At 41.7% G+C, this 26,365-nt stretch overlaps 4 protein-coding genes across 6 annotated transcripts in view; all 4 read left to right on the top strand.

Annotated features, from left to right (window-relative positions):
* map3k22 (mitogen-activated protein kinase kinase kinase 22) overlaps nucleotides 1-9,905 on the top strand; it is a 54,622-nt gene extending 44,717 nt beyond the window's left edge. Inside the window, exons 13-18 of the mRNA XM_048266129.1 lie at nucleotides 1,037-1,186; nucleotides 3,310-3,458; nucleotides 3,792-3,923; nucleotides 5,901-6,030; nucleotides 7,181-7,358; nucleotides 7,540-9,905. Coding sequence (XP_048122086.1) covers nucleotides 1,037-1,186; nucleotides 3,310-3,458; nucleotides 3,792-3,923; nucleotides 5,901-6,030; nucleotides 7,181-7,358; nucleotides 7,540-7,768 — 968 coding nt within the window. The 3' untranslated portion in view covers nucleotides 7,769-9,905. The remainder of the gene's footprint in view (nucleotides 1-1,036; nucleotides 1,187-3,309; nucleotides 3,459-3,791; nucleotides 3,924-5,900; nucleotides 6,031-7,180; nucleotides 7,359-7,539) is intronic.
* A 278-nt stretch (nucleotides 9,906-10,183) lies between these two features.
* cry-dash (cryptochrome DASH) lies at nucleotides 10,184-17,251 on the top strand. Its single transcript, XM_048266639.1, has 14 exons — nucleotides 10,184-10,342; nucleotides 10,963-11,135; nucleotides 11,529-11,622; nucleotides 11,705-11,835; nucleotides 12,291-12,439; nucleotides 13,370-13,458; nucleotides 13,740-13,813; nucleotides 13,940-14,029; nucleotides 14,159-14,238; nucleotides 14,326-14,385; nucleotides 14,540-14,697; nucleotides 14,816-14,935; nucleotides 15,373-15,549; nucleotides 16,613-17,251. The coding sequence occupies exons 1-14, from the start codon at nucleotides 10,280-10,282 to the stop codon at nucleotides 16,742-16,744; spliced, it is 1,590 nt and encodes a 529-aa protein (XP_048122596.1). The 5' UTR covers nucleotides 10,184-10,279; the 3' UTR covers nucleotides 16,745-17,251.
* Nucleotides 17,252-17,664: 413 nt separating this feature from the next.
* Nucleotides 17,665-20,446, top strand: myd88 (MYD88 innate immune signal transduction adaptor). Of its 2 annotated transcripts, none has more exons than XM_048266640.1 (5): nucleotides 17,665-18,128; nucleotides 18,348-18,467; nucleotides 18,931-19,111; nucleotides 19,326-19,417; nucleotides 19,640-20,446. In XM_048266640.1, exons 1-5 carry the CDS (start codon nucleotides 17,816-17,818, stop codon nucleotides 19,792-19,794), a joined length of 861 nt encoding a protein of 286 aa, XP_048122597.1. In that variant the 5' UTR covers nucleotides 17,665-17,815; the 3' UTR covers nucleotides 19,795-20,446. The 2 variants fall into 2 exon arrangements, with proteins under 2 accessions (XP_048122597.1, XP_048122598.1); XM_048266641.1 differs by having other exon boundaries at nucleotides 18,931-19,134; nucleotides 19,325-19,417.
* Nucleotides 20,447-24,077: 3,631 nt separating this feature from the next.
* Nucleotides 24,078-26,365, top strand: part of oxsr1b (oxidative stress responsive kinase 1b) — a 61,510-nt gene continuing 59,222 nt past the window's right edge. For both annotated transcript variants that reach the window (XM_048266135.1, XM_048266134.1), the window contains exon 1: nucleotides 24,078-24,400. In XM_048266135.1, coding sequence (XP_048122092.1) covers nucleotides 24,331-24,400 — 70 coding nt within the window. In that variant the 5' untranslated portion in view covers nucleotides 24,078-24,330. The remainder of the gene's footprint in view (nucleotides 24,401-26,365) is intronic.

The raw sequence follows: 26,365 nt of genomic DNA, 5'->3' as shown, positions 1-26,365 counted from the left end.
GGGAAAGCTGCAGGGCTCTGTTGCTTACTCGTGGGCTCTGTAACCTTGGCCGGCAGTGATTTACGTTTCCCTTGTGTGGGGCAGGCTACACTGACTTGTATGAAAACATTGCAAGCGGCTTCCTGTCTGCGGGGAAATCGAGCGGAACTGTGTGTGTGTGTGTGTGTGTGTGTGTGTGTGTGTGTGTGTGTGTGTGTGTTTTTGTGTGTGTGTGTTGTGTGTGTGTGTGTGTGTGTGTGTGTGTGTGTGTGCGTGTGTGTGTGTGTGTGTGTTTGTGTGTTTGTGTGTGTGTGTGTGTGTGTGTGTGTGTGTGTGTGTGTGTGTGTGTGTGCGGTGTGTATGTGTGTGTGTGCGTGTGTGTGCAGTCAGACAGAGGAATGGATAATAAAAGGAAAAGTGGGAAAGAGCACAGTCTCTGTGAGCGTCATGTCAACTCTACATAATTTCATCTATTTGTATGTATGAATCATTCAAGGGCACACAATATCTAGATCCTTTATTTCGGCTGCAGGTAGAATTTGCGTGTGTCCATGTAGACTTGTGCAGCTGCATGTACAGCTGCATGCGTCTCTTCCGCTTCCGAGGATACAGTATTAATATGCGCTCATGCGTGTGTTGGTTTGTTTATGTATGTTAAGTATTCAGTATAGGGGTGCCCTGTTGTGGAGAGTTTGAGACCCAGTGTTGTGTTGACGCTTGTCTTTGTCAGTGTGCACTGATGCATGATAAATGAGCTTTGTTTTTATTTCCATATTGTTGAAACAGGTGCAGTTACTAATATTCCTGTGTTTACTAGTGCTGATGGAGTCTTTGCGCAATTATGTTATATTATATTATATATACAGTAGGGTGGTCGTTGTGCATTTAGGCCCGAGTGTTGATGGACTTTGAATGCAAGGCGCTGATTTATATTGGTTTGTAAAAATAATTGCAGGTGTGTTGACATCTGTGTGTGTGTGTGTGTGTGTGTGTGTGTATGTTAGAGAGACAAGGCACCTCTTGGTCAGCTAATAATTGTACCTTTGTTTTATTTCAGGCCGGAGAACGTTCCCACGGAGTTTCATGCCGGTTCCCCAGGAGAACCTTCTCCAGCTAGTTCCGTCAAGTCGCACACGCAGCTATAATGGGGAAAGCACCCTGCAGTATGAGGCACTCTCCTCAGGACCACAACGGAACAGCCACATGTGTGAGTACACACACACACACACACACACACACACACACACACACACTTTCTCTTCTCTCTCTCTCTCTCTCTCTTTTTCTCTCTCTCTCTCTCTCTCTCTCTAACTCTCTGAGCCATCACTAAGAGGCGTCAGTCTCTGAGTTACGATCTCACATACACTTACACACACATACTCACACACACACTTATGTTGCTGAAGTACGGTACCTATATTTGAGCTGGAATGTATATACTTTTGCATGCATTCACTTTGCATTTACACAAAGGTGTTTAAAAATCTCCCCTCCCCCACACTTACACACACTCTTGTTATTTTCCATTGCATGCACGCCTCCATGCTATCTATATTTCACAACCTCACAGCAGTATATCACCCAGATGTTTTATGATTTTATATTGATTATTTTCACCCGCCCTGTACCTACGTTACAGTGTTCCACCATCTACCCCTGAACAAATAGCCTACTGACCAACCAAGCATTCTTTAACCAATCACGTCACTGATGCATGTTCATGTATAGACCCTTTCAAGAGAGTTCCATTATCAGCATCATAGTTGGCCCCACAAGGCTTCCGTTTTAACATTCCATATGTTATCTTAATGCAGAGGAAGTAGATTGGGAACCAAATAGAACGTTCAAGCGTTGTTTTTGTTTTTATTGTTGAAAGGGTCTATATATATTTACCTGTAAACCCCATTATTTGGCAGTCATGCCCCCAATGCACAGATGCTTGTTTGCATTCCAGCTAATCTGAACTAAATTAAACAAATAATCAAGCTGCTTTCAGTTGTCAAAGCAGCTAATCAAATAGGACAGAGGCCAATTCATCAAGTCAGTGAAATTAAGTGTCATGTGGAAAACAAAAACTTCAAGCTGCTGCACCACACAGCTACGTGGTGTAAAACTCTAGCAGAGTCACACTAATCAACTCCAGGCTGAGCCATCACTAAGAGGCATCAGTCTCTGAGTTACGATCTCACATACACTCACACACACATACTCACACACACAAGCACTCACACACACACACACACACAGACAACCATGTAGCCACATTGTCTGCCTGCGGTTTCGACTCCTCGACTACCCTAGTCTACCGACCACATCGCCCACACACACATGACCGGCCAAACATCCAACGACGTCTCAAGGAGTATGGATTCAACCAATCAAAACACAGCCCGTTTTTTTCTACCCTAATAGCTAAGAGGGGGTTTTCGGAGCTCAGATACCCCAGTAGTGTCATAACGTATGTCTGTCTCTCCCAGTGGATTTGCAGGATGTAAATTGAGCTGCGGTTTGACACTGGTGCTGACTTTGTGTCTAGTTCGCTTGTGTCTTGACTCACTCACAACTAAGTCTGACTATTTCCATGCAATCTTATAGCTTTTCTTCGCTCCCGAGACGTTAACTTGTTTTTTCGTCTTTGGTGCGCCTTGCAAATATGTTGGATCGTAAACACGTTCCACTAGATAAAGGTTGTCAAGAGTTATGTGTACCTACCGCACTGACAGAAAACATGCTGCCCTGAAAACCGTCTAGCTCCCAGGGAGAAATATGAAAGCTGAGGCAGTCCAGATATACTGGAGGTCTGTGTGTGTGTGTGTGTGTGTGTGTGTGTGTGTGTGTGTGTGTGTGTGTGTGTGTTCAGTGTGTCTACAACATCCTTGTCCAGAGTGATTAATTTGAGTGAATGTGTGTGTGTGTGTCTGTGAGTGTCTGGTTGTGTGTATGGCAGATATGTGAAACATGATGCTATAAATCTCATTGTGAGTAAATTTTATTGCGGTTTGATTCTGGTGGAGACTTTGTGTCTGGGTTTGAGTTGCTCTGTGTGTATGTTTTGTGTGTGTGTTGTGTGTGTGTGTGTGTGTGTGTGTGTTTAGGTGCATGCATCTCTGAACATTATGTGTATTTGTGTTAGTGGCTAGTGGCCATAGGTCTACAAAAATGTGATGCATGCACAAACACGTGCACATACACACACACACACACACACACACACACACACAAACACACACACACACAAACACACACACACACAGTGATCTGATCTTTTTTGTCAGTCCTATGGCTCTGGTAATGTTGTTGACGTTGCCATGGTTTCTGTTTCTGTGACAGCGCCGCGGGCACCGGTGAACTGGCGGCAGGGGAAGCTTCTGGGCCGCGGGGCGTTCGGTGAGGTCTACCTCTGCTACGACGCCGACACGGGCCGTGAGCTCGCTGTCAAGCAGGTGCCCTTTGACCCAGACTGCCAGGACACCAGCAAGGTGAGCCTCTTGAGTGGCACTAGTGTGTGTGTGTGTGTGTGTGTGTGTGTGTGTGTGTGTGTTTGTGTGTGTGTTACTAGGCGTGATATGTGCTTCTCACAAGGTAGTATACCCATAATTACCACCAAAAAGTTTGTTTTCTTACAAGCTTATCTTACTGATGGAAAACAAGCTTTCTCTTTCTTTCATTTCTCTTTCTCTCTCTCTCTTACTCTCACTCCCCATGTCCCTCTTTCTGAATGTTCTAGAGTATTCTGTCCCTTATTTTACCTCTGCGCCCTGTCTCTGCTTTTTCTCATGTACCCCATTGCCCCTCTCTCTCCCTCTCCTCAGGAGGTGAATGCCCTGGAGTGTGAGATCCAGTTGCTGAAGAACCTCCGGCACGAGCGAATCGTTCAGTACTATGGTTGCCTGCGCGACCCAGACCAGAGAAAGCTCTCCATCTTTGTAGAGTTCATGCCAGGGGTAATGCATATCTACTGTATATCAAGTGTGTGTGTGTGTGTGTGTATTAAGAGACCACAGCACATTAATTTCTGATGTCATCCTAGGATTGCTGAGTGACATTCGAATTAGTTGATGGTCATGTTCAAAATTTGGAGACCACTGCAAATTTGAACATGACCGTCAACTCAACCGAATGTTACTCAGCAATCGTATGAGATGATGACTTCAGAAAAATGTGCTGTGGTCTTTTAATTTTTTCCAGGACTGTACATATACTGCCTACATCTGTCTACTACACAATGGTCTTGCATGTGATAAGAATGTTTTCTTGTTGAAATGCAATTAGAACGTGATACGATCAACATGACTGGCATGAGTTCTGACTCGCATCAGTACGCTCGGCGCTGCGGCCCTCTGTGCCAAAATGTCACTGCCTCTCAGCAAACAGGTTGTGCGCGCAGTCGTCTCTGTCAGCACTTTGGGCCAATTTATGAGGTTGTTTTCTCTTGCAATGAATTTTAATGAGACTGTGTCTCTCTCCCAAGGCCTGTTTGTAATATTGAGACAGCCAGCCACCACTTGGCTTTTTCTTCACAGAGACTGTTTAGAGAAGTGTCGTAGGCTGTTGTCATTGTCGGGAAACAGTGGAGGTGGGCGGCAGCTTTTTTTTTTGGGGGGGGGGTTGTGTATCTATGTGTCAGACAGGCTGGTGTGTGTGAGCAGGGGTCAGTTCGGTGGAGGATTATTGTTTATGTTTAGCGTTGTTCTGGAAGTGTGTGTGTGTGTGTGTGTGTGTGTGGGGGGGGTGGCTTTTTGGAAGGTCTTTCCTTTTTCACAAATCCTCCGTTGGTCAAGCCAAGCCTCAGCCTGTGATCCTCCGATAAGCCAAACTGCAGGAAAACCTTATGCAAGCACCAAGCATTGGCCCTGGAGTCCAAGAGTAATATTTCATAATGTCCGAGCCAACTCTGTGATGTGCTCTAGAGAAAAGCCATGCAGGGCACTAAGGGGCAACTACTGAGCTATGCTTTCTTTGATCTTTCTAGCGCTAATACTTCTCAGTGGTGGTCTATGGTGACATCTGAAGAGGTACCTGCTATGATGTGGTTTCAAAAGGTGGTTTCTATTAGGGAGAGGGGGGTTCTGTTTTCCTTGGTAAGATAATTTCGTTTCTCCAGATGATTGGAGGAGTTATTGGGCCTGTTACTGGACCGCGTCATCCGGCTACTTGTTAGATCATCGTCCTCGATGAGGCTCTGAGGGACGTGTTAAGCGGCCACACGGGTGACCCCCCATCAAGTTATTTATTTGTTTATTTTCTTTTAGTGTCCATGGAGTTGAGCCAGTTCTAGTGGGGGAGTACCACTGTTTGATAAAACTGTGTCGAGATCGTAGATTGCTTCAGACTGATGAGGTCAGAAGACGCTGGGGCCCGGGAAAGGAGTTTTAGTCCAAAAAGGACAGAGGGGTCTCCCCCTGGCCAGTGCTACAAGTGCGTCGCTGGCCGTGGATTGCGTCATGGATACACTGGGGATCAGTGGGGCCTTCTCGAGGCCTCATCTCCATAGTGATGAGTGGAAAACAGGAAAGGGGAGGCGGGGAGCGTGGCCTTGCGCTCACCAGCGAGAGCTGGAGACTTCTGGCTGAAGTGTGATGTGTTTCGTAAGCATGATAGTCACGCAATTTATGTCAAACTTAACCTCCTCTTCAGAATGAGAAATATACAGCAAATCAGATTTTGAGTGTATGTACGTGTGTGCCTGGGTATGTGTGTATGTGACTTTGCATTTACATGATTCTGTAACTTCAGGACTTTTTTTACACTGAGATACCTGTACTTGGCTTGAGTTTTGTTTTTAACTTGATAGCTTTGTGGGTGTTATCGTTCGATCTAATAAATTGAAAACGATTTATCCTGACCTTTTTTTGTTTATTTTTCTCCTTTCTCTCTTTCCTTTTGTGTGTGTACATATGTGTGTCTTTTCTTTACATCAGGGCTCTATAAAGGACCAGCTGAAGGCTTACGGTGCTTTGACAGAGAAGGTGACACGCCGATATACTCGTCAGATACTGCAGGGTGTCTCCTACCTTCACGGCAACATGATTGTGCACAGAGACATCAAAGGTAACTCAAACAGCCACTCTGCTCTGGGTTCAACTCGCTGACTTTCTTCTTGGGCTTTCATGTTGGTCTTCTGAGCAACTGGTGCTGGAGAAGATTCACTTTAGGTTATTTTCAGACACGTATTAGGTCATGTTGTTCCCACTAAAATACTGTTGCAATCACCCGGGTAAAAAAAGCCCAAATGTTAAATATATGCCTCTGAAATATACCTATCTTCACTATTGAGGCTGTCTAGACAGCTGGTGAAAAAGGGGAGCTTTGGCGTCATCCAGTGTCAGACAACACTGGAGCCTCTCATTCCAAGCCAGAATGTTTCTCAAAGGGGGGAAAAAAAATCCCAGAGATGATGGAGAACGTGTAAGACTCAGCGTCTAGCATACCGGCTCTGAGAATTTCCACTCTTTTTTTACGATGCAATATCTACTGGACACACAGAGAGAGCAAACAAGAACTGTATCCATATGTTCCGCTTCCTTGATTCCATTGCATGAAGCCAAGAGAACACTGCTTAGACGAAATGGCAGGAAGGCAGCTGCCATGCCACGCCAAAGCAAACTCCAAAGGCTGTTAATCAATTTATGTCCAAGAACAAGGGAATCTCACATTCTCATAACAAATAAATGGATCTCCATTGGAAAGCTGGGACAAGCGAGAGGAGATACTCTGTCTCTTTCTTTCTTTCTCTCTCTCTCTCACTTCCTCTCCTTTCCTCCTTCCCTCTCGGCTTCTCTGTTTCTCCACGTCTATCGTCTACATTTCTCTCTTAATTCTGTCATTGTGAAGTTAGGCCCAGGGATTCCAGGGCGGGGAAGGTTTGTGGCTGGCGCGAATTAGTCACTGCTCAAACAAGCAGCCAGGCTCCCAGGCAGCTAAGCCACCCCAGCTCTGTTCCGGCGGAAAAATCACAGGGTTAGGAGACGTGGGAAGAGAGAGAGACAAAACTGCCCCCATTCTACCGCTTACTTACGAACGCCAAAAATACAGTGGGGAATTATTTAGTTGCTGATCATAGAAGCCAGACATGTTGGTTTTAGTGAGTCTTTCTCTGTATTGTCTGACCTGTCACAGAGGTGTTAACATATGTTTCTTTTTGTGTGTGTGTGTGTGTGTGTGTGTGTGTGTGTGTGTGTGTGTGTGTGCTCGCTGACAGGGGCTAATATACTTAGAGACTCCTCAGGAAACGTGAAGCTAGGCGACTTTGGGGCCAGTAAGCGGATCCAGACCATCTGCATGTCTGGCACAGGCATTAAGTCTGTCACTGGCACCCCCTACTGGATGAGTCCAGAAGTGATTAATGGTGAAGGATATGGGAGAAAAGCTGATGTCTGGTAAGACAAATAGTTCTCGTTGTCTTCTGTCTATTTTCCCTACATCCTATATTATTGTTAGTTATTTCAGCATTATAATGATTTATTAATACTAATTCAAAGCCATATACATTTATTTTGAGAACAAGAACTTGAGAACAGTTTATTAATTTATCGTTATTCATAATTTGTTTTCCCTCAGGAGTGTCGCCTGTACAGTGGTGGAAATGCTTACTCAGAAGCCCCCTTGGGCTGAATATGAGGCCATGGCGGCCATCTTTAAGATAGCCACTCAGCCGACCAAGCCCAACCTTCCTGATAGCGTGTCTGAAAACTGCCGGGACTTCTTGCGGCAGGTGTTTGTGGAAGAGAAGTGGCGCCCCACTGCCGAGCTCCTGCTAAGCCACCCCTTTGTGCAGGGGGGCTTCTGACACCTTCCTGCATTGCCCCCGACCCCCCTTCTGCCCTGCCCCAGCCTCTAGGGCCCCCTGGTGCCCCTAAATGGGGTCCTCGATGCCCTTTGGCCCAGCTCCTCGCCTGCCCAATGTCTCACAGTCACCGCACTCCAACCACCCTGCGCTATCCCAGGGAAGATGCTCTCGGGTCCCTCTCCAGCCCTGCAACACCGTGCTTTACAGAGGAGGGCCAAGCACACAACACAATTAACCTCCCCTGGTCCTGCTTAGATGCCACTCATTTTACTTGTGACAAATTCAATATGTTCCTGTCAAAGTCCAGGTAGTCCAGGTTGTTGTGGCGTTGTCTTTGGCTGGCCCCTTCGTCCAGCCCAAAACCTCCATGGGGGGTGGGTGGGTCAGACTTCATGGGCGCAGGGCAGGGGGGGTGAGGGGGGGTGGCATGGGCAAGGCCTGTGCGGGCTGGTCCACAGCATATGTGACGCCAAACTTGCTGCTCCTACCTCCAGCAGCTTCCCAGCCAGAGAGATGCAGTGGTGGCACACCACTCGCGGGGTGTTCAGCTGATGTGCTTTGGGATTAAGGGGGATCAATTGCATGACGGTGATATGGCACCTGAGTCATCCACTGTAGGATGTGACAAAAGCATTTTCCCCATTGCTGTATGTCTCACATTCAGCTGTTAGGAAGGCATATCATTTCGATGTCAGTTCCACCACCTCCCCCCCAAAACAAATCAAATCCAAGTTTCATCCCAATGGATTGCATGTTAAAAGAGACAACATGCATGTCAATAAGAAAGTGTCAGTACTGTAACAAATACTCAATGGAGTCTTTTTTATATGGTTGATTATAATGGTTAGAATCTAACCATTTGAAGATGACAGACCAATACATGTACATGTGCAACCACCGAAGTGGTGAAGGTGTATGTCAAAGCTGTTAGTCTTCTGAATGTGCAAAAAGTCTTTAGATAGATGAATAATGAAGCACACAATTTGTAATGCAAAATAAATTTTGAGAAGGTAACATGACATGATATGATTATATAAAGCACTCGGCCCCCTATTTTAGGAGTCAATCACTGTACTGAAGTCATTTGTTCCCTTTTGCACTTTTGTATCATGCATTCATAGGGTGTTAACCAGGACAACAGAAAAAAAAAAAGATTTTTTACGTTTTACAAATAAAAACTTTGTATTTTTTTTTTAAGAGAGCCATGTGGCCAAGTTTGGAGGAGAATACCAAACATTTTGTATTTTTTTTAAAAACACAGTAAACATACATGGAAATGTTCTTAAATTGTTTTAGCAATACTGCTATACAGACATGTACGGCTTGGCTGTAAATACTCACACATGTCCATGTTTTCTTAAATCACAGTATGCATCACACACCTCCACCCAAGTGACCAAAGAGTGGCTTATATCTATGAGGAAATGGATGGCAAATGTGATACACCTTAAATGCTAATTTTAAGATGCAAGTTGACGGAACCTGAGTGACTCAGTGAGTGATGTGTAACTGGACCATAGGCCTACTGTTGTCCTGAGATGAAGGCAGTTTTCTTTTGCATTAGAGTGCCTTTCATCATGAGGGAGAAATTGGATGAAACTGAAATTACTTTATTTTGAGCCCATCTTTTATTAAATTGATTACAATTTGTCTGGTCTGGATCATCTGTCCTCAAGTGATCAATAACAAAAGTGAAGAGCTAACAGCAATGGAAGAGGTTGACAAGTATAATGTCCACATTTGCCATGCATTAATTCACAGAAAACCATAAACAATAAAAGTGCCTTAAACCATAATGTAAGAACACAAATGGTAAGAGATATGAATTGACATCTGTACGTATTCCAAAAAAGAAATATAGAAATGTGTTCTTTACATGGAACGATTGTATTGTAAATATGTTATTCTGCACTTTTGTATGAAATTACATTTCATTATATTCAAATTATATTAGTACCCAAACTTTCTGGAAATGGAAATTCTTAATAATTCAGAGAAGTCAGTAGCCTAGATCATGATAACGGTGCTTTTGACAGGGGCTCTGAACATTCAGTCTGGGCCTTGATGATGAAGCCTGGAACATCCAATAGTCTATATCTTTTGTACATTTGATTTAATAAATGAAATGTTAAAAACATTTTTGTGTTCATGTGATTGTGTCAATCTCTGGTATTAGATTATAGGCTATACCCTAAACTTGAGTAATTGATTCTTCTGTGCTGTAACTAATTAGGGTTTTACACTGAGACACGTTGACAACATTCTCATTTTTGTCACTCATATGTCATGAGTTTTAGGTAAGTAAATGTCTGTCTTGAGGTTGGAGGTTGTTAGTTTACGTTACATATGTTGATGTTTGGTAACAGACCGCGTGCGCATGTTACAACACGTGCAACTGTGTTGCAGTAACTGGTGCGCAGGCGTGAACGCAGATATGTTGAATGGTAAGGTTAGGTTTTCGTTTAGGTGAATCGTGGAAGAAGACTTTAGGCTATTGGAAAAATTGTCAAAATGTCCAGTTCGCGCACGATAATCTGTCTACTGCGAAATGATTTGCGTCTTCATGATAACGAGGTAAGTCGCTTGTATGATAGACCTATTCCCTGGATGCTTTAAATGAGCCTACTCATGTTACATGAAAGGGAGGAAGACTTCCAGCAGCAGTTCTTTTGCACGTTCGTTTGTAGTCGATATGTCTTTTCGTTTCTTCTGTAAATTACATTGTGTCGGAGACTTAATGGGGATATTTAAAAAGAGAAAGGACGAGCAAAAGATATATAGGCTAGCCTGTGGTTAGCCTACGCCAAACCTGTATGTTAAGTAACTTCATATCATACATGTGTGGAGTAGCCGCAACAGTGCTGTTTTTTCCCATTTAAAAAAAATATCTTTTTGGTAAGTGTATCATTGCAAATCGTTACATGTCATTTCAGTAACGTGGTTCAAATGTAACACTGTAGTAGGCTTAGTGGCTCAATCTTGTCTTTGTTACTTCGGGTACCCTAATGTTCGCAGCCAAGAATTTCCGGAAGCTACATTTATGGGCAAATAGATTGAACGAGTGTCACCAGAAGGCAAATTTTACATGCATTCAGTGTTATTAAATACAGTATAGACTTTGTTTACCTAGTGAATTGTAAATATTGTGTCTACATTAATCCAAGAAATCCACATTTAAAACGTTTATTCTCCAGGTGTTCCATTGGGCCCAGAAGAATGCAGAGCACATAGTTCCACTCTACTGCTTTGACCCTCTTCACTATTTGGGAACAAGCTGCTTCAATTTCCCAAAGACAGGGCCTTTCCGTTTGCGCTTCCTTCTTGACAGTGTAAATGATCTGCGGGCCTCCCTCAAAAAGAGAGGAAGGTGAGACAGTAGATGGTATTTTCTATTGAGCTTTAGTATTAAAAACAGAGGTTAGAAATGTAGTTACTGTATGGCAGCCCAAGTTTTTGTGTCGTCAAAGGTTGTGCAGATACGGGACATTTAGGCCCAAAAAATATTGCAATACTACATTTTGTCAATCTTTTTCTTCTCCCACCTCTAGTGTTTATGATACACATTATGTTTATTTAGACTACAGACAGAGGGGGCCAGAGCAGGCCAAAATGACCTGTACCCACCGTTAGCTCTTGTTTCCTCTAATCAGCAAGCATAGGCTGAAAATGGTTGCTAGTCAGCAGAGTCAAGCTTCTTTATTTATATCAGACCAATATCTTTGGACAGGCAACATCAGGCATTCTTTCTCTATCATTACAGCAACCTTGTGGTGCGTCGTGGAAAACCGGACCAAGTGGTTGGTGATCTTATCAAACAGCTTGGTTCGGTCACCGCAGTTGCCTTCCACGAAGAGGTTCGTATGAAGTTACCATACTTAACTGAAAGAGGTCTAATCACACCGCCTCCAATTCATACTTCCTTCTCCTGTGTTACAGGTGACGCAAGAGGAGAAGGAGGTTGAGAAGCAAATAAAGGATGTTTGCTTGAAAAACCAGGTCAAAGTTCAAAGCTTTTGGGGTTCCACACTTTATCACAGACATGACCTGCCCTTCAATCACATCAGTAGGTAAGAGAATGGAACCATTTGAGGATAAACATTTTTACATAGCACTAGCCACACCTTGATCATTTAGAAAATTAAGTACAACAATAAGTGAAGAAGTGTCTTCACAAAACTTCCTGCACAGACAAAAAGTCTGTATTCCACACTCTTTTGGATTACAAAATGCAACTGGCATCAGCATTGTTATGATAAACAATATGGTAATGTTTTAAAATAAGTTCCTCCGTAGCAAAACAGCTCATGTTTGCCGTGGACTGTCATTTGTGGTTTTGAATTTAAATGAGCTTGTAGTATTGTGTTATGTCCCTTTCATCAACACCCATCCAAAGATGTGAATCACATCAGGCTGGTCTACTTGCTGACTAAACAGTTGGAAAAGAAAAGAAAAGGACCTACTTATTAGTGTTGTGTGAATACATGTAATACCTCATCCATTAACCTCCTTTACCTTTTTCCAGACTCCCTGATGTGTACACCCAGTTCAGGAAGGCAGTGGAGTCCCAGAGCAGGGTGAGGCCAGTCCTCCCCACCCCAGCCCAGCTGAGGTCTTTGCCCCTGGGCTTGGAGGAAGGGCCAGTCCCCACGTACCAGGACCTGGAGCAGCTAGGTCTGCCTCTAAAATTAAACTATTAATAATTCATGCTACTAATTGTTTGACCTATTTTAAAAGTGGTTGTGTGGTTGTAGTGTGGTGTGTGATTCTTTTTTTACTTCATTAATCACTGACTATAATGCCCCTCAACCAAGAATAACATATTTGAAGAATGTATACAAAACATAATCTAAAAGAAATTACCTATGTTGTCACCAAGCACCCATCAGTGGGGTATACTACGAAGCACGCTAGACATATCTAGGCTATGTAGACATATCGAGGCTTGACAAAGGGGTATACGTTAAGTGATACTACGATTGCAGTTATGTGATATATTTGTCAAACTAGGCTTTCAGCTCAGATCTGTGCGCGTTCTCAGTGTTGGGATGACTTTGGCCAATCGTGTAACGTGGAGACGCACAAGACCGCCTCTATTTAAAAACAATTACTTCCGCATTCGTGAGCGATAGCTTAATCTACACTGCGGTCATTTTTTGAGTCTAACCTTTAACATCAAATAAATCAATTGTCATCAGTTGTAAAATGTTAGTAGAGGCGGAGCTCCACCTGTAAGATATATGACAGAATCCTACACGTGAGAACTTCGTTTTTAAGACAGTTGATTGGTCAGTGTGTGGTAGATTACACGATTTGAGCTATAACTTAGCACGTAACCTCCCGACCAGGTTTGGTTGACATAGCCTGGCTTTGAGCGCAACAAACCTCGCTAACCCACTAATCGAGATTCGTAGTACACCCCACAGGTGATTTGTTTATTTGTTATGGTTTCCCATTATGATTCATATTGCATTAAATGAATGCTATGTCTGAACTACAGTAAACAGGTGACAAATGGGAATAACATGAATGTCATTTCTTATGGGTCTTGTTCTGTAAAATAGTTTAAATCTACTCTCCAATTCTTGTGCCATGTCTCCATAGAGCCAGTGACTGATCCACGCTCCGCCTTCCCTTGCCACGGAGGAGAGAGCGAGGCTTTGGCCCGACTAAAACACTACTTCTGGGACACAGTAAGGAACACTAAATGTGACGTTTGCTTCCTGTGCCTAAAACTAAGGGATGTTGGGGGATAGCCTCCATGGAAATTGGATAAAAACATGGCCTTATCGTCCCTTGTGGATTGAGGATAATAATGCATGTCAGCCTAATCACAAAGAAAGGAGTTGCATCATCCCTGTTTTTGCTTTTGTTTTTAACTAATCAACCTGCCTATAGCTATACTGTTGTATGGCAATGATGTGATGATATTTTGTGTGTGTGTGTAAAATAAATGCTGATTGTTTGATTGCAGGATGCTGTGGCAACTTACAAAGAAACCCGAAATGGTTTGATTGGGGTCAATTATTCTACAAAATTTGCACCATGGTGAGACAATGACCAGTTTATATAATAATCAAATGATAATTTAATCAAATCATAACTATTTAAAATAATCTCTGCTTTGTAAATGACCTGCCAACAAGCAGTAGTGATGACTCTGATCTTCCATAGGCTTGCCATGGGCTGCATATCTCCACGATATATTTATGAACAGATCAAGAAATACGAACAAGAGAGAACGGCCAACCAAAGCACATACTGGTGTGTACGAGCACATTCAACTATTGTAGTATTGTTATTCAGCATGCTGGTAATATACCTGTCTGGTCTAGTAGTCATGTAACTACTGAATATTCATAGCTCCATTATCTTTCTCTTCATCTCTTCAAGGGTAATATTTGAGCTCCTTTGGAGGGATTACTTCAGGTTTGTGGCTTTGAAGTATGGAAACAGACTTTTTCATTTGAATGGTGAGAGAATATTTCTGGTCACTACAATAAACATCAATATGTGAAATAATTGACTGCATAAATAAAATAATGTTTTTTCATGTAAAGGTCTACAAGACAAGCATGTGCCATGGAAGACAGACATGAAACTTTTGGATGCATGGAAAGGTACAGCATAGCAATATAGTAATGTAATGTAAAATACTTAACTTACCGGTAGAATAGATGGAATTGGTTGATTGATTCACTGATTGATTGATTGAATGAATTAAATTAATATATTAGCATATGCTTAATGAGTCTTTGACACATGCCCTTCCAGAGGGACGGACAGGAGTGCCTTTTGTGGATGCCAATATGAGGGAGTTGGCCCTCACTGGCTTCATGTCCAACAGAGGGCGACAGAATGTAGCCAGCTTCCTCACCAAAGACCTGGGTCTGGATTGGAGGATGGGGGCAGAGTGGTTTGAGTACTTACTGGTGCTTATCACTCCCTTATTCTGAATCATTAAGCTGACTGTATTGCTATATTGATATTGAGTCATAAATATGCATATAATGTGTGTGTTTTATGGATTTTTCTGTTTGGCTTCAACAGGTTGACTATGATGTGTGCAGCAACTATGGAAACTGGTTGTACAGTGCTGGCATTGGCAATGACCCTAGAGAGAACAGGAAGTTCAATATGATCAAACAGGGACTGGATTACGACAATAATGTAAGCACACTACCCAAGCAAAGCTGAAGGCAGGCAGTGATGCCAGCCGGAAGTTTTTGATTTGCACAAATTCAAAAACTTGCACAAACACAAATTCAGTTCAATTCAACATTCATTCTACATTCTACTGCATTTGAATTACTGCAATGCCGTTCCTCGGTTGTCTTTAGTTTTTATATTACACATACTAAAATTAACCAAGATATGAATTGACATGACAACTTCATAGCTACAATATTTGTCAATTATAGCTTGGGTGCAATAGCAAGTATGGTCATAAATAGATCATACTCTCTCATGATATTGCAAGGGTTTTGAATGGTATAACTTGTATTAGAACACATACCCCCACTATATTGTAGGCCTACTCCTCGAGGTGTCTGGAACCTACCACTATGTTCTGTTGTTGGTCACTGATATCAGTTGTTTCTGTATAGGGAGACTATGTGAGGCAGTGGGTACCTGAACTGCAGGGCATTAAAGGAGGGGACGTTCACACACCATGGGCTCTGAGCAGTGGTGCCTTGTCACATGCCAAAGTGTCTCTGAATGAGACATACCCATCCCCAGTCGTCATGGCACCTGAATGGAGTCGACATGTCAACAAGAAACCAGTGAGTTCTTTTGAAAATGTAATTGAGTATTTGAAGGGCAACAGTGTGAAGGTGCTGATTCTGTGCACTATGTACAGTAGACCTGTGATCTGTAAAAAAAAAAAAGTTATCATAGAACGACTTTGTCAACTATTTTGTCAAAATGCCAGTTGGAATTCCAGCAAACCTTTAGCAGTGCAAGCAATGCTGTTGATAGTTTGAGGTAAGCGTACAGGTATTTTCTTCTTTGTGGGTAGCTCACTGGATTTAGACCAAATTCCTCACTGCTTCATCAAGAGAAATATACATGAGTCACCACCACCATGTATTTAACCATATCCCTCAGATCTGTCTGCATTTTTCTCAAAAGTAAGTGACCAGCATTGCCATAAAAGCATACATGAATGCAAAATTAGTTCTGTATGGAAATTCTAAAGTTTTCAGACTCTTCCTGTTCCTGAAAGGAAAGTGAGAAATGAGTGGAGTATTTGTGAACACACCAGTTCAATCAACAATGTCATTGTTATTCCCTTTCACATGATTTCAGCCAGTCTGGGTGTAATGATCGAAAACCCATAGCCAACTATGTAAAAAATGTCCCTCACAAAAACTTCCCTCAGTCCCTCAGACTTGTAACCGGAGGGTTGCCGGTTCAAACCCCGACCAGTAGGAACGGCTGACGTGCCCTTGAGCAAGACACCCCTCACTGCTCCCCGAGTGCCGCTGTAGCAGACAGCTCACTGCGTTGGGATTAGTGTGTGCTTCACCTCACTGTGTGTTCACTGTGTGCTGAGTGTGTTTCACTAATTCACAGATTGGGATAAATGCAGAGACCGAATTTCCTTCAGGGGATCAAAAGAGTATATACTTATAAAAAAAAATGGTAATCAGTTTAAATTTGAACAGCTGACCCCACCTTAAATATTTATACAGTTCATGCATTGCGCTTGTTTAATAACAACACTAAGTGTAGAAAAAATACTTATGAATCACCTCAGTTAGGTTAAGAGTCAAAGATGTGCTTGCGTTTTAAGAATATAGTTTATTGATTTTCCCAATGTACAATCTGCTCTTTTTTTGTCAGTCTGGTGGATCTGGACCTGCTGCACGAGGAAGAAAGGGTCTTTCGCATACTCCCAAACAACACAAGGACAGAGGCATTGACTTTTACTTCTCTAAGAGTAGGGGTCTAAAGACCTCCAATGAGGGACTGTGATTGACTTCAGGGATTGTCTCTGCTTTTGACAGGGCTAGTTAGTTTCCACAGTAAATCATACCCTTATTATGCCCAACAGGCTATAGAGCATGTGGTATATTTGCTCAAATATATTTTCTGTTTACAGAAATGGTAAAGCCTTAAGCCTGAGATGCATTAAGTGAAAATGAAAAGTGAACTCCTTCACCTGTGCAATATTTTGTTAATGTCTAAAGTGTTTTAGTTAATGACATTGTTTTATGAAGTTTTGTAATTGATTGATTGATGATTAATATCAAGTCTGTTATGCTCATCTCCTGAAACGTTTTTAAAGAAACCTTTGTAATATTGAAGGTTCAGGTCTGTGTGATTCTGACACTTACAGCATAAGGAAGTTGGAGGTCATAGTTATATTGTAGGCTATAATGGAAATTAATTTACAAGAAAGGGGAAGAGAAACTACTGACCTGTTTTGGATGATTTGAAATGGCAGAAGATTCACACAAATAAACAACTTTTTTCATTAAATAACTTATTTCACTGTGGCTTGTTTTGTACAAAATAGAACATGCATTAGTTGTTTTTCACTGTATTTTTGGTATATTTTTGCTTTTTAAGGGTACTAAAAATAGCCTATATTGACTACTTTGAGATACAGATACAAGACCTGGTAGTGGGCCCAGTTGTGTTTCCAAGACAAAATAAAGGACCCAGAAGGGCAGAATGTGGACAGAGATGTACAAAACCCGCCTAAAACAAAACTATCATTCTACCCTTTGCCACTCTCTGACAGTTCATGTAAATCTATTGGTTTGACTTGAATATAAGTAAAAGTATGTGAAAAAAATGGACTGGGGGTAAAATTCTGGTGTAGTTTCAAAGTTGAAGTCACACCTCTATCGTGACGTATGGGACTATTTCCTCATTCTTCTTTTCGTACATTGAGCTTCTTTGACTGTGGTTCTAGAATATACTTCTTGTTGATTATGGACATTATAACTATTTTACAGTTATAGAACTGCTTTTTTTTTCTTGTAACTGGAGATTTTATCTAGTTTTCGGTTTAATTACTTATCGTCGAACAGGCTCAACATGGCATCTTGTAGTGAGACCAGCGTTGACTTCTACCAAATACCCTTAGTTGCTTTAAATCATAGTGTTAGGAAAAAGCTTGGACTCTACTTAAATCCGTCCAGCACTGTGGCAGAGGACTGGACTAATATCGCAGAGAGGATGGAGTTTTCGTACCTTGAAATTAAAAATTATGAAACGTGCCAAAATCCTACTCTGAAGATTTTGGAAGATTGGCAAGCGCGCTGCCCAGACACAAGCGTTGGAAAATTACTGTCGATAATCGAAGCTGCGGAAAGGATGGATATAATCTGTGATCTCAAACCAGTAATAGGTAAGTGATAAACTAATATGCTATAATAGAGCACACGTTCGTATTTAAAGCCTACATAGCCTTAGGTGAGTCCTTGACTAATAAAATTAAAGTTGGTAGTGGTAGGCTACTAATTAATTCAAACGGAGTTAAAAATAGCAAAGCTATAAGAGGGCTGCAAGAGTGAAAATTGCAGTGAGGATGTGCACCAAAGTTCTGTGTGTCCTTCTGTGTTAATAGAGGCTGACTGCATCAAGTATCTGAAGAAGCAAAAGGACCCTCCAGTCCAGGTCCCAGAGGTGCATAGCTCTATCAGAACCCCAGAGCCTTATAGCATCACCATGCTTGACGATCCGAGGGGTGAGTATCTTTGCTGTAGGCCTACTGTTCTAGTACTCATGATTCAAATTCAGTTTCTGGTGCTGTGTTCAGTAGGCTACAAGCATGATGAGATTCAGTTATAAAACATTATCTGATACCATATGGCGTATGCCTATTTTGCAACTGCTGCACTGATCCTGTCAGGGTTGCACAATAACACAGCAGATTAGAGTAGATAATGTGCCAAATATGGTTAGTGAACATTGCTAACAGGAAAGGCAGGCCCCATAGTACTACTCACATCCTGATTTCAGGCAAAGGTGGACAAGAAATAAAAGAGCATTTACATGTACACTAATTCATTCAGCAGACACCTTGACCTAAAGAGTATTGTGTTTTCCATCAGCAGGTACGCTTGTTGGATATGAAACTATGATTTTTACACCTTGCACGTATGACCAACAGGAACAATAGTGTGCGGTTCTTTCCCTTGATGTTTTAGGTCACTCTCCTGAGATGTTTGATGCCTTCATCTGCTACTGCCAGAGCGATTTTGACTTTGTCTACGAGATGATCAAGGAGCTGGAACAAACGTCCCACAAGCTGAAGCTGTGCGTGTTTGACAGAGATGTCCTGCCTGGAACGTGTGTGTGGACCATCACCAGTGAACTCATTGAGATGAGGCAAGTTATGCATTGTCACACAGGCTGGGGTCTGGCCTTGATCTTTATATCATGCTGTTTGCTGTCAATGCTGTTGGGGTTTTTGCTAAACATTTGAGATAGAATTACAGCTTTAAAGGGTGATTTGTGGATGGGTCTTGAAAATCGCCCATTTCCTTTTGCAAACAACATTTTCCAAAACCTTGAAGAAAATAATCTCTCATCATGTCTAAAGGTGCCGAAAGATGGTGGTCATTATTTCCGATGACTACCTGGACAGTGAGGCTTGTGATTTCCAGACAAAGTTTGCTCTTAGCCTCTCTCCAGGTATAAGATCTCATACATTTTTTAATCCTCCTTTGAAAAGTGGCAGGCAATGGATTGGTCTCTAGATTGTTACAACATAGTGTGGTCAGGTTATTTCCTGTCACATTTTCTCTACATCCTAAATAGTGTTCTTGTCTCTTACCATTCTACACATGGCCTAGATTATCTCACCATCTCTCCCTTTCTCTCTATCTCTCCCATGGTTCTTTAACTTTGCCACAGGTGCTCGCACCAAACGACTCATTCCAGTGGTCTACAAGCCAATGAAAAAGCCATTTCCAAGCATTCTACGGTTCCTGACGATCTGTGACTACAACCGGCCCTGCACGCAGGCTTGGTTTTGGAGTCGGCTGGCTAAGGCCTTGTCTCTGCCCTGATGGTGTGGGATGGGTTGTGCGAAGGTCATGAGTACACCACAATAATCCCTTTCATTGCTGGCAGGTGGGGAAGTCTCTGGTTAGGTTTCCGAGCAGTAGATGGCACCTACCTGGCAGACTCTGGAGTTTCTTTGTTATACAGTTGCACGAATGGTCTGCTCGCCAAACACGCACTTCACCAATGCGCTCTAGTCTAGCTGAAGCAATCATATCAAAGGGCGAACTAGTGAATGTATAGTTAAAAAAACAAAAAGAAGAAATATGATGGTATTTTTTAGAATTTCATATTTTGATAAATTTTATCTATTCTGTTTTTGAATTGAATGATTTGATTTATATTTGGTTTGGTCCTTGCTTAACATTGTTTTTTGCATTCTCACCTGTGTTACTGTTGAACCACAAACAAAAATATATATGAGATAAGATGAATTTGTTACATTACGTTTGAGTGCTTTTACATAAGCAAGGTTTTACTTTGGACATTTGTATCTCAATGAGTATGCATTGGCAGAAAATTGGCTATTATTTATTAGCCTGGCTAGCGCCACCACTTCTCAATGAGACGTGGTCTGGGAACCAAACGTTCATTTTCTCGTATTTGAAAAAAATGCCCAGATCCGTTTATTGGGTGCCACGGCTGTCTATCAAATGCGTCTGTGCATAGCTCATCATCGTCTTGCTTTCAACCCTGTTCTGTGATTGGTTCCCTATCTCAGGCGAAAATTTGCTCCATGGTCTCCAGGCTGCCCAGCGTGAATCAAATTGCGCGCAAGGCAGCATGGGAACACCCAGGCTAATTATTTATGGCTTATTTAAGTATGTTGTTTGTCACTCATTTGATTGTTTCTATAGAAAGTCAAAGGATGTCATGAATGTATTTTTTTTAAATAAATTGCTTAAAAAACTGAGATGGTTCTGTGAAGGTGTTTCAATGGGTCAATTTTCATAAAGCAAAATGTAATGTATTTTTGTTCAGTCTGTGCATTCAAATGATTGATTTCATATTAAGATTTGCATTTCATATTAAGATTTGGGGTTTCAAGGTTAAACAAAAATATGAAACCAAATAAAAGTTACAAAACAGTTCTAAACATGGCAAAAACGTGATTAATATGTTTATACAATATAATGATCATATGACGTCTAACACAGCATCTTTTGCAAGACAGAATGCAATTACTTATGCATTAAAAATGACTGTGGGTCTTGGCCCATTTATGTAGGATTTAACATTAAACACATGGAAAAACTCATTAACCCAGTTACGTATGCATTTATAATGGTATAGCTCGTATTAAAATGCCAACATTCACACTAACCTTGAGTATGTATGGTAGAGGTAAGTGGATAGACAAAATGATCACTACGATGGACTGTATGTGTGTGTGTATGGGGGAATGGAGTGAGAGGAAGAGACTACTTGTGATGTCTCTCTTTCATCATGGAGATGGAAGTGTGGCTGTTTTGCAGGTAGTCTCTGTGAGAAAAAGAAGAGTGTTGCGTAGTCACACTGACCTACTTCCTGTGTGACCCATGGCCCTGCCATTTGTATAGGCCGAAACGCAAACAAGGACCTTCGCTCTGCAGCACACACTACTTCTGCAGTGCCCTAATGGGGAGATAGAGCCAGCAGTGCTGATAAGTCTGAAGTGAAATTGGCTCCAAAACAACACCAAACAGAAAGGTCTGAGCCATAGGATTTGTATTTTGTTAATAATCTGTTGTACACTGACAGAATGTATGTAAAGCAAACACAATTTTCAAATATAGCTGCAAGCAGCAATTAGGGGGCCAAGCAGATAGGCTGGAGTTGCGATGGCAACAATGCTGTTACATCAGACATATGGCTGTAAACTCTCAGAGTAACTTTCATATCTAGCAACCAATGATTGACTGAGATGTAAAGTAACTTTATATCACAGTCACAGGTATTACAGTGTATTTCAATTGGCTGTGTTGGGCAAACGCTTGTGAATATGGCTTCAAAAATCAAGACATATCTAAGGCTAAGTCTGAACAGCATTAACCCTTAAAGGAGTACCATCACACCGGTGTGACGGGAATGTTGGGAAATGAACGTTCTAAAGAATATCTGGGTTCATTGAATTCAACATAGAATTTTAGAACCTTCAATTGTTGCGGAACTTAGAACGTTCAAAAACCTACACCTTTAAGGGTTAAAAGACACTACTATGTAAGGGGATAACGGCCGCTGAGGTGTCCTGTTATACGGAATTAATGGACGAGGGCGAGTGGCAAAAAACTCTGTATAACTGGACACACCTCGAAGGCCGTTATCCCGCTTATCACCTGGTTGCCACTGTGAAGCAAAGGAAACACGCGGTTTCGTTTAAAAAGAAGCTCAAGTTCAGCTTGTTGTACACCTTCATTGGCCAGCGATAGCATGGACAGTTAGCTTGTTTACAGTTGATTCCATTGTTGCGAAGCCTGCAACCGTAGTCCTATGGTTGTTATAGTTACCATTCATAAGCATTGATATGGAATGGTGTCCTGTTATTCAGAATTAATAGCCACCCCACCAGCCAATCAGAAAAGAGTATTTCTTCTCTCCGGTTGATAATAAGTTTTAATTCTACGTCAACAGTTACATGCCAAAATGCATTTTTGCTATGTGCAGCGATCCCTAGATTTCAAAGGTCACCAAACTTCTCGAGCGACCTCCCAATGGGGTTTTCATACATGAAAGGGTTGCTGAGATATGAGCTCACTTCCTGTTTGGTGGCTTTGCCGTCGATTTAAATTGGCTGTTAAGGGCGAACGGTTTTAGATATGGCTACAAAAAGCATGACATTTGTTAGGCTTCTACTGTAGATGGTCTGTGTCAAATTTGGTGAAGATCAGATGAAATTTGTGACCTGTGACATTTTTTTAGTGTTTTTGATGGATTTCAATATGACAGCCGGATTGATTACGATGACATCACAAGTTTGTCGGCCTAAGGACCTCCCACAGTATTACCAGACACCACTAGTACATTTTAATTCTAAACACATCAAGAGCATGACAGCCCTAAGCAAAAGTGAACAGTGCAGGGATTGAACAGTGCGTTTGCTTATTATTAAATATTACTATGACTATGAAAAGACAAGATAATTGTTTTCTTGCCATAGCTTGGGATGCCACCATTAGACTTTAGTGAGAAATTTGTCAGGAATTTGCAGCAGAATGCATTGTCAATCATTACTGTCAATAATCAATTGGCTTATTATTTATAATGTAAACCATTGGTGTTATGAATGTATGTTTCCCCTTAGGATGACCCATGTACAATATCAAGTTTTGTCTATTTTTATGTGCTATCATAGCTCAAAGTTTTTGTTTCTTAGAAAGCCTTGTCAAGTATGAACTGATTGGTTATAAAGGACTGATGCATTTCTCCTAGTATGCATCGAATTATTTTATTTTCAATGTAAATAAAGACCACTAGATGGCAGACAAAACCTGTGTCCCTGAGGACCCTGCTTAGAGCCTACCTGAAGTTGACTCGTAGGCCTACAAGTTCAACAAGTACTGAAAGACAAACCTACGACTGCATAGCTACGTTTTACATAATTGGTTCGAAATTAAACGTATGATGGGGTAAAAATAATATTTCCCAATTCCCCTGTATTCTTATTAAATAATATGTCAGAAAAACACGTTTTCTCCCTACATGCCTAGGCCTAGGCTACGTGATTTGCGTAAACGCGAATGTGCCATTTGACAGCGCAGGCGAAACAACCAATCAGGAGCCGTGTCTGGTGTCGCTCCTTAAAGGCGGAAGTTCCGAGCAAACCATCCCTGGCCAGGCTAGAAAGGGCCACACGGGTTGGTTCCCGTTTTAAATTTGATTGACAGCGAACACCACCATATATGAAGAAAAGCATTTCTTCTAGACCAATTATAACACATCCTGCACACGGATCAAAATAAGATAGTTACATTTATTGGACTCCAGACTCCGCCATGTTGGTTGTGACATGCATGTGGAACTGCTAGTTTATGGCAACTTGTCTTTCGGAAGTATGAGGGGTTTTTTTGTAGAAGTACGATTCGATAGTGTTACCATTTAGTCATAAAGCACAGAACAGAACAAACCCATAGTTTAAATATTTGTTCTGTTATTATTTCAACTAGTCTACAACATAGTATACTTTGCTGTTTTCTTTTTGACCAGTTCAGTTTTACATTATTGGCAGCAGTTTTTGTGAACCTTCTATTCCCATTTCACAAGTTTAAACACCCCTTTTCAAAGTAAAGGCAATGTGACATACCACCATCTGTCTCCACACAAAAAATGGAGACATTCTGACTCCACCTCATCTCACGGCAAGAATGTGGTAGGCGGGGGCTGTGGCGCAAGTGGCAAACTTTGGGAATGATGGTAGAGGCTGCACTGGATCGCAACTGAGGCAACTACCGTTGCTGAACGGCCTGGAATTACATTTCCATTTTATTTCCAGAAAACCACAGAAGCCATAGTCTTTGGGTCCAACAGTGTCTGCGCGACAGCACGGCCTCAGCTAATTTTAAGCCATGTCAGAGGACCTGAGCTCCCAACCCTGGTCCATCAACAAGGATGATTACGAGCTACAGGAGGTGATTGGTGAGTATGTATACAGTAGCTTGCTAACCCAATGCTTTTTGGCTATACATTTGAACGCTGGTAATACCCTTCGCACGTGCGTAAGAGAAATTGTCTAAAGACTGTTATCGTGCGAGACCATTTATGACAGTTTCCTTGTTATGGTGTCACGGTTGTCCCCCGTTGCATTCTGAGAGAGAAAGATTAGAATAATGATTTTTAACTCGACAATGATGGCTAATGATTTTTAGCTTAGCTTCCTAACTAGTTCTGTGACTGTAAAACAGTAAAACACTTGCCTATTACAACACTGTTATTAAGTAGCCTACAGTTGACGAACAAAACTCGGGCTCGTTTTCCATGCATTAAAACATAGTCGAGATGAAGGTAAAGTGGTCTGCTGGTACGATGGAGTGATTCTGGGTTACTTGAGATGTCAAGACAGCCACATAGCACATTTGCTAGTTAACTCCGCTGTGTGTGCAAGCAAATAGTCGAAGTGGGTGGTACTGCAATCTCTTATAATTTACCAGCGGTACGGCCAGGCCTCGGTGGTTAGTTAACCGTTTATTCGCGTATCAAAAGCAGAGAAGAGTGGTATTGTGTGGGTGAAAGTTTTGATAACAAGGTAGTGACAGAAAACGATAAGAGAAATGCGCATATTGCAGTAGTTACAGTACGTTAATAGGGAGCATATGTCACGCCCACACTACGTGAAATGCTCGTAACGTTAGCTCCCTGCCGCATTTGACGTCCAGGCTGTTGATATCAACTGTTTCTTGTTTATGCCGTTCTGTCTTTATCTAGTTTATATGATGCTAGTTAAGTAGAATAAGTTCAGATCCATGCGTGTCAGGTATTAATAACATTGTTGCTAGCTAGCTTGGCTCCTCAAGCGCATAGGTAAAGTAAACCTGTGCTTCCTTGGTTATCTTGGAACCGCCCAGAGTTGCTGCAGATAAAGAACTGGTATACCATGTGGATTGCCCGTTTCCTTTATAAATCCATTGATGCGATTTAATAATCCATTCGTGCGAAATATTTGGATGTGTGTGCTCATGCTGCTATAATTCCTCGAACTCTGTCTTAACGAAGGCATCTTTGTAGATATACCGATGCATATGAACATTCAATTAAGTCACGATGAACTAGACATCAGGCACCCAGTCTGGAGCAAAATGTCAGCACCATTACTTGTATCAGCGTGCTATTGAAATAGAAATACTTGTATTTTGGTTTATAGAACCACAGTGTCTGTCTATCCTATTTAGCACGTTGGAATTTATTTTATGTTCATGGTAAAGATAATGATCTATTTGTTACTTTTGCCCTAAAGTACAGTGGCACTATGCTGTGCCAGGAGGATTACAACATTATGTATATAACATATTTCCATGCTGATCCATTTAAGGGCTTGCACTTGCATAGTGTCACTTCTTATGTTAATGGTAGCAACTTTCATGCAGTCACTTGTTGGCCTTGGTGATTCTCACTCAGTGTTGCTCAGCAGTATAAGCTTGTTATGCAATGTCATTCCGCAGCCCAGCAGCATTTACAAATTATGTAGATCATCTTGATTAAGGGTGATTAAATCCAGGTGGCATTCCAGTGTGTCATTTAACATTTCTTCATGGTCTGCACCACAAATGTCAACACAAAAGGTTTCTGTAGCCCAGCTGATGCTAGCCTAAGATCATAAGTTTGATTCCTGAGGAAACATACATGTTAAATGTATGTGCCCATAACTGTAAACTTTGGATAAAAAAAAGCATCTGGTTATGTGTGGGCTAGCTTTATTTCTCTCGGTTACCATGGAGCAGGTACACACTAGATCATAAATGTTTTGATTTAATATTGCAGTTTTTAAAATTAGATTAATATTTGGGTTTGGTCAAAATAAGCATGACCAAGTGAAGTCCACAGAATCACTTGCAGCTGCACTTGTGAAAAAAGGGCGTTGATGGAACATGTATTATTTCTACGCTG

This window comes from Alosa alosa, chromosome 16 (genome assembly GCF_017589495.1).
Source record: "Alosa alosa isolate M-15738 ecotype Scorff River chromosome 16, AALO_Geno_1.1, whole genome shotgun sequence".
In the NCBI taxonomy this organism is placed as follows: Eukaryota; Metazoa; Chordata; class Actinopteri; order Clupeiformes; family Clupeidae; genus Alosa; species Alosa alosa.
This window is presented reverse-complemented; position numbering and strand designations above follow the sequence as displayed.

Bases quoted from the DNA above. Each gene is read 5' to 3' on its own strand.
- cry-dash (XM_048266639.1), top strand. From the start codon at position 10,280: ATGTCCAGTTCGCGCACGATAATCTGTCTACTGCGAAATGATTTGCGT. The intron at 10,343-10,962 runs GTAAGTCGCTTG...TTTATTCTCCAG, and splicing joins TGCGTCTTCATGATAACGAG to GTGTTCCATTGGGCCCAGAA. The intron at 14,030-14,158 runs GTGTGTACGAGC...CATCTCTTCAAG, and splicing joins GCCAACCAAAGCACATACTG to GGTAATATTTGAGCTCCTTT.
- myd88 (XM_048266641.1), top strand. From the start codon at position 17,816: ATGGCATCTTGTAGTGAGACCAGCGTTGACTTCTACCAAATACCCTTA. The intron at 18,468-18,930 runs GTGAGTATCTTT...TTGATGTTTTAG, and splicing joins CATGCTTGACGATCCGAGGG to GTCACTCTCCTGAGATGTTT. The intron at 19,418-19,639 runs GTATAAGATCTC...ACTTTGCCACAG, and splicing joins TGCTCTTAGCCTCTCTCCAG to GTGCTCGCACCAAACGACTC.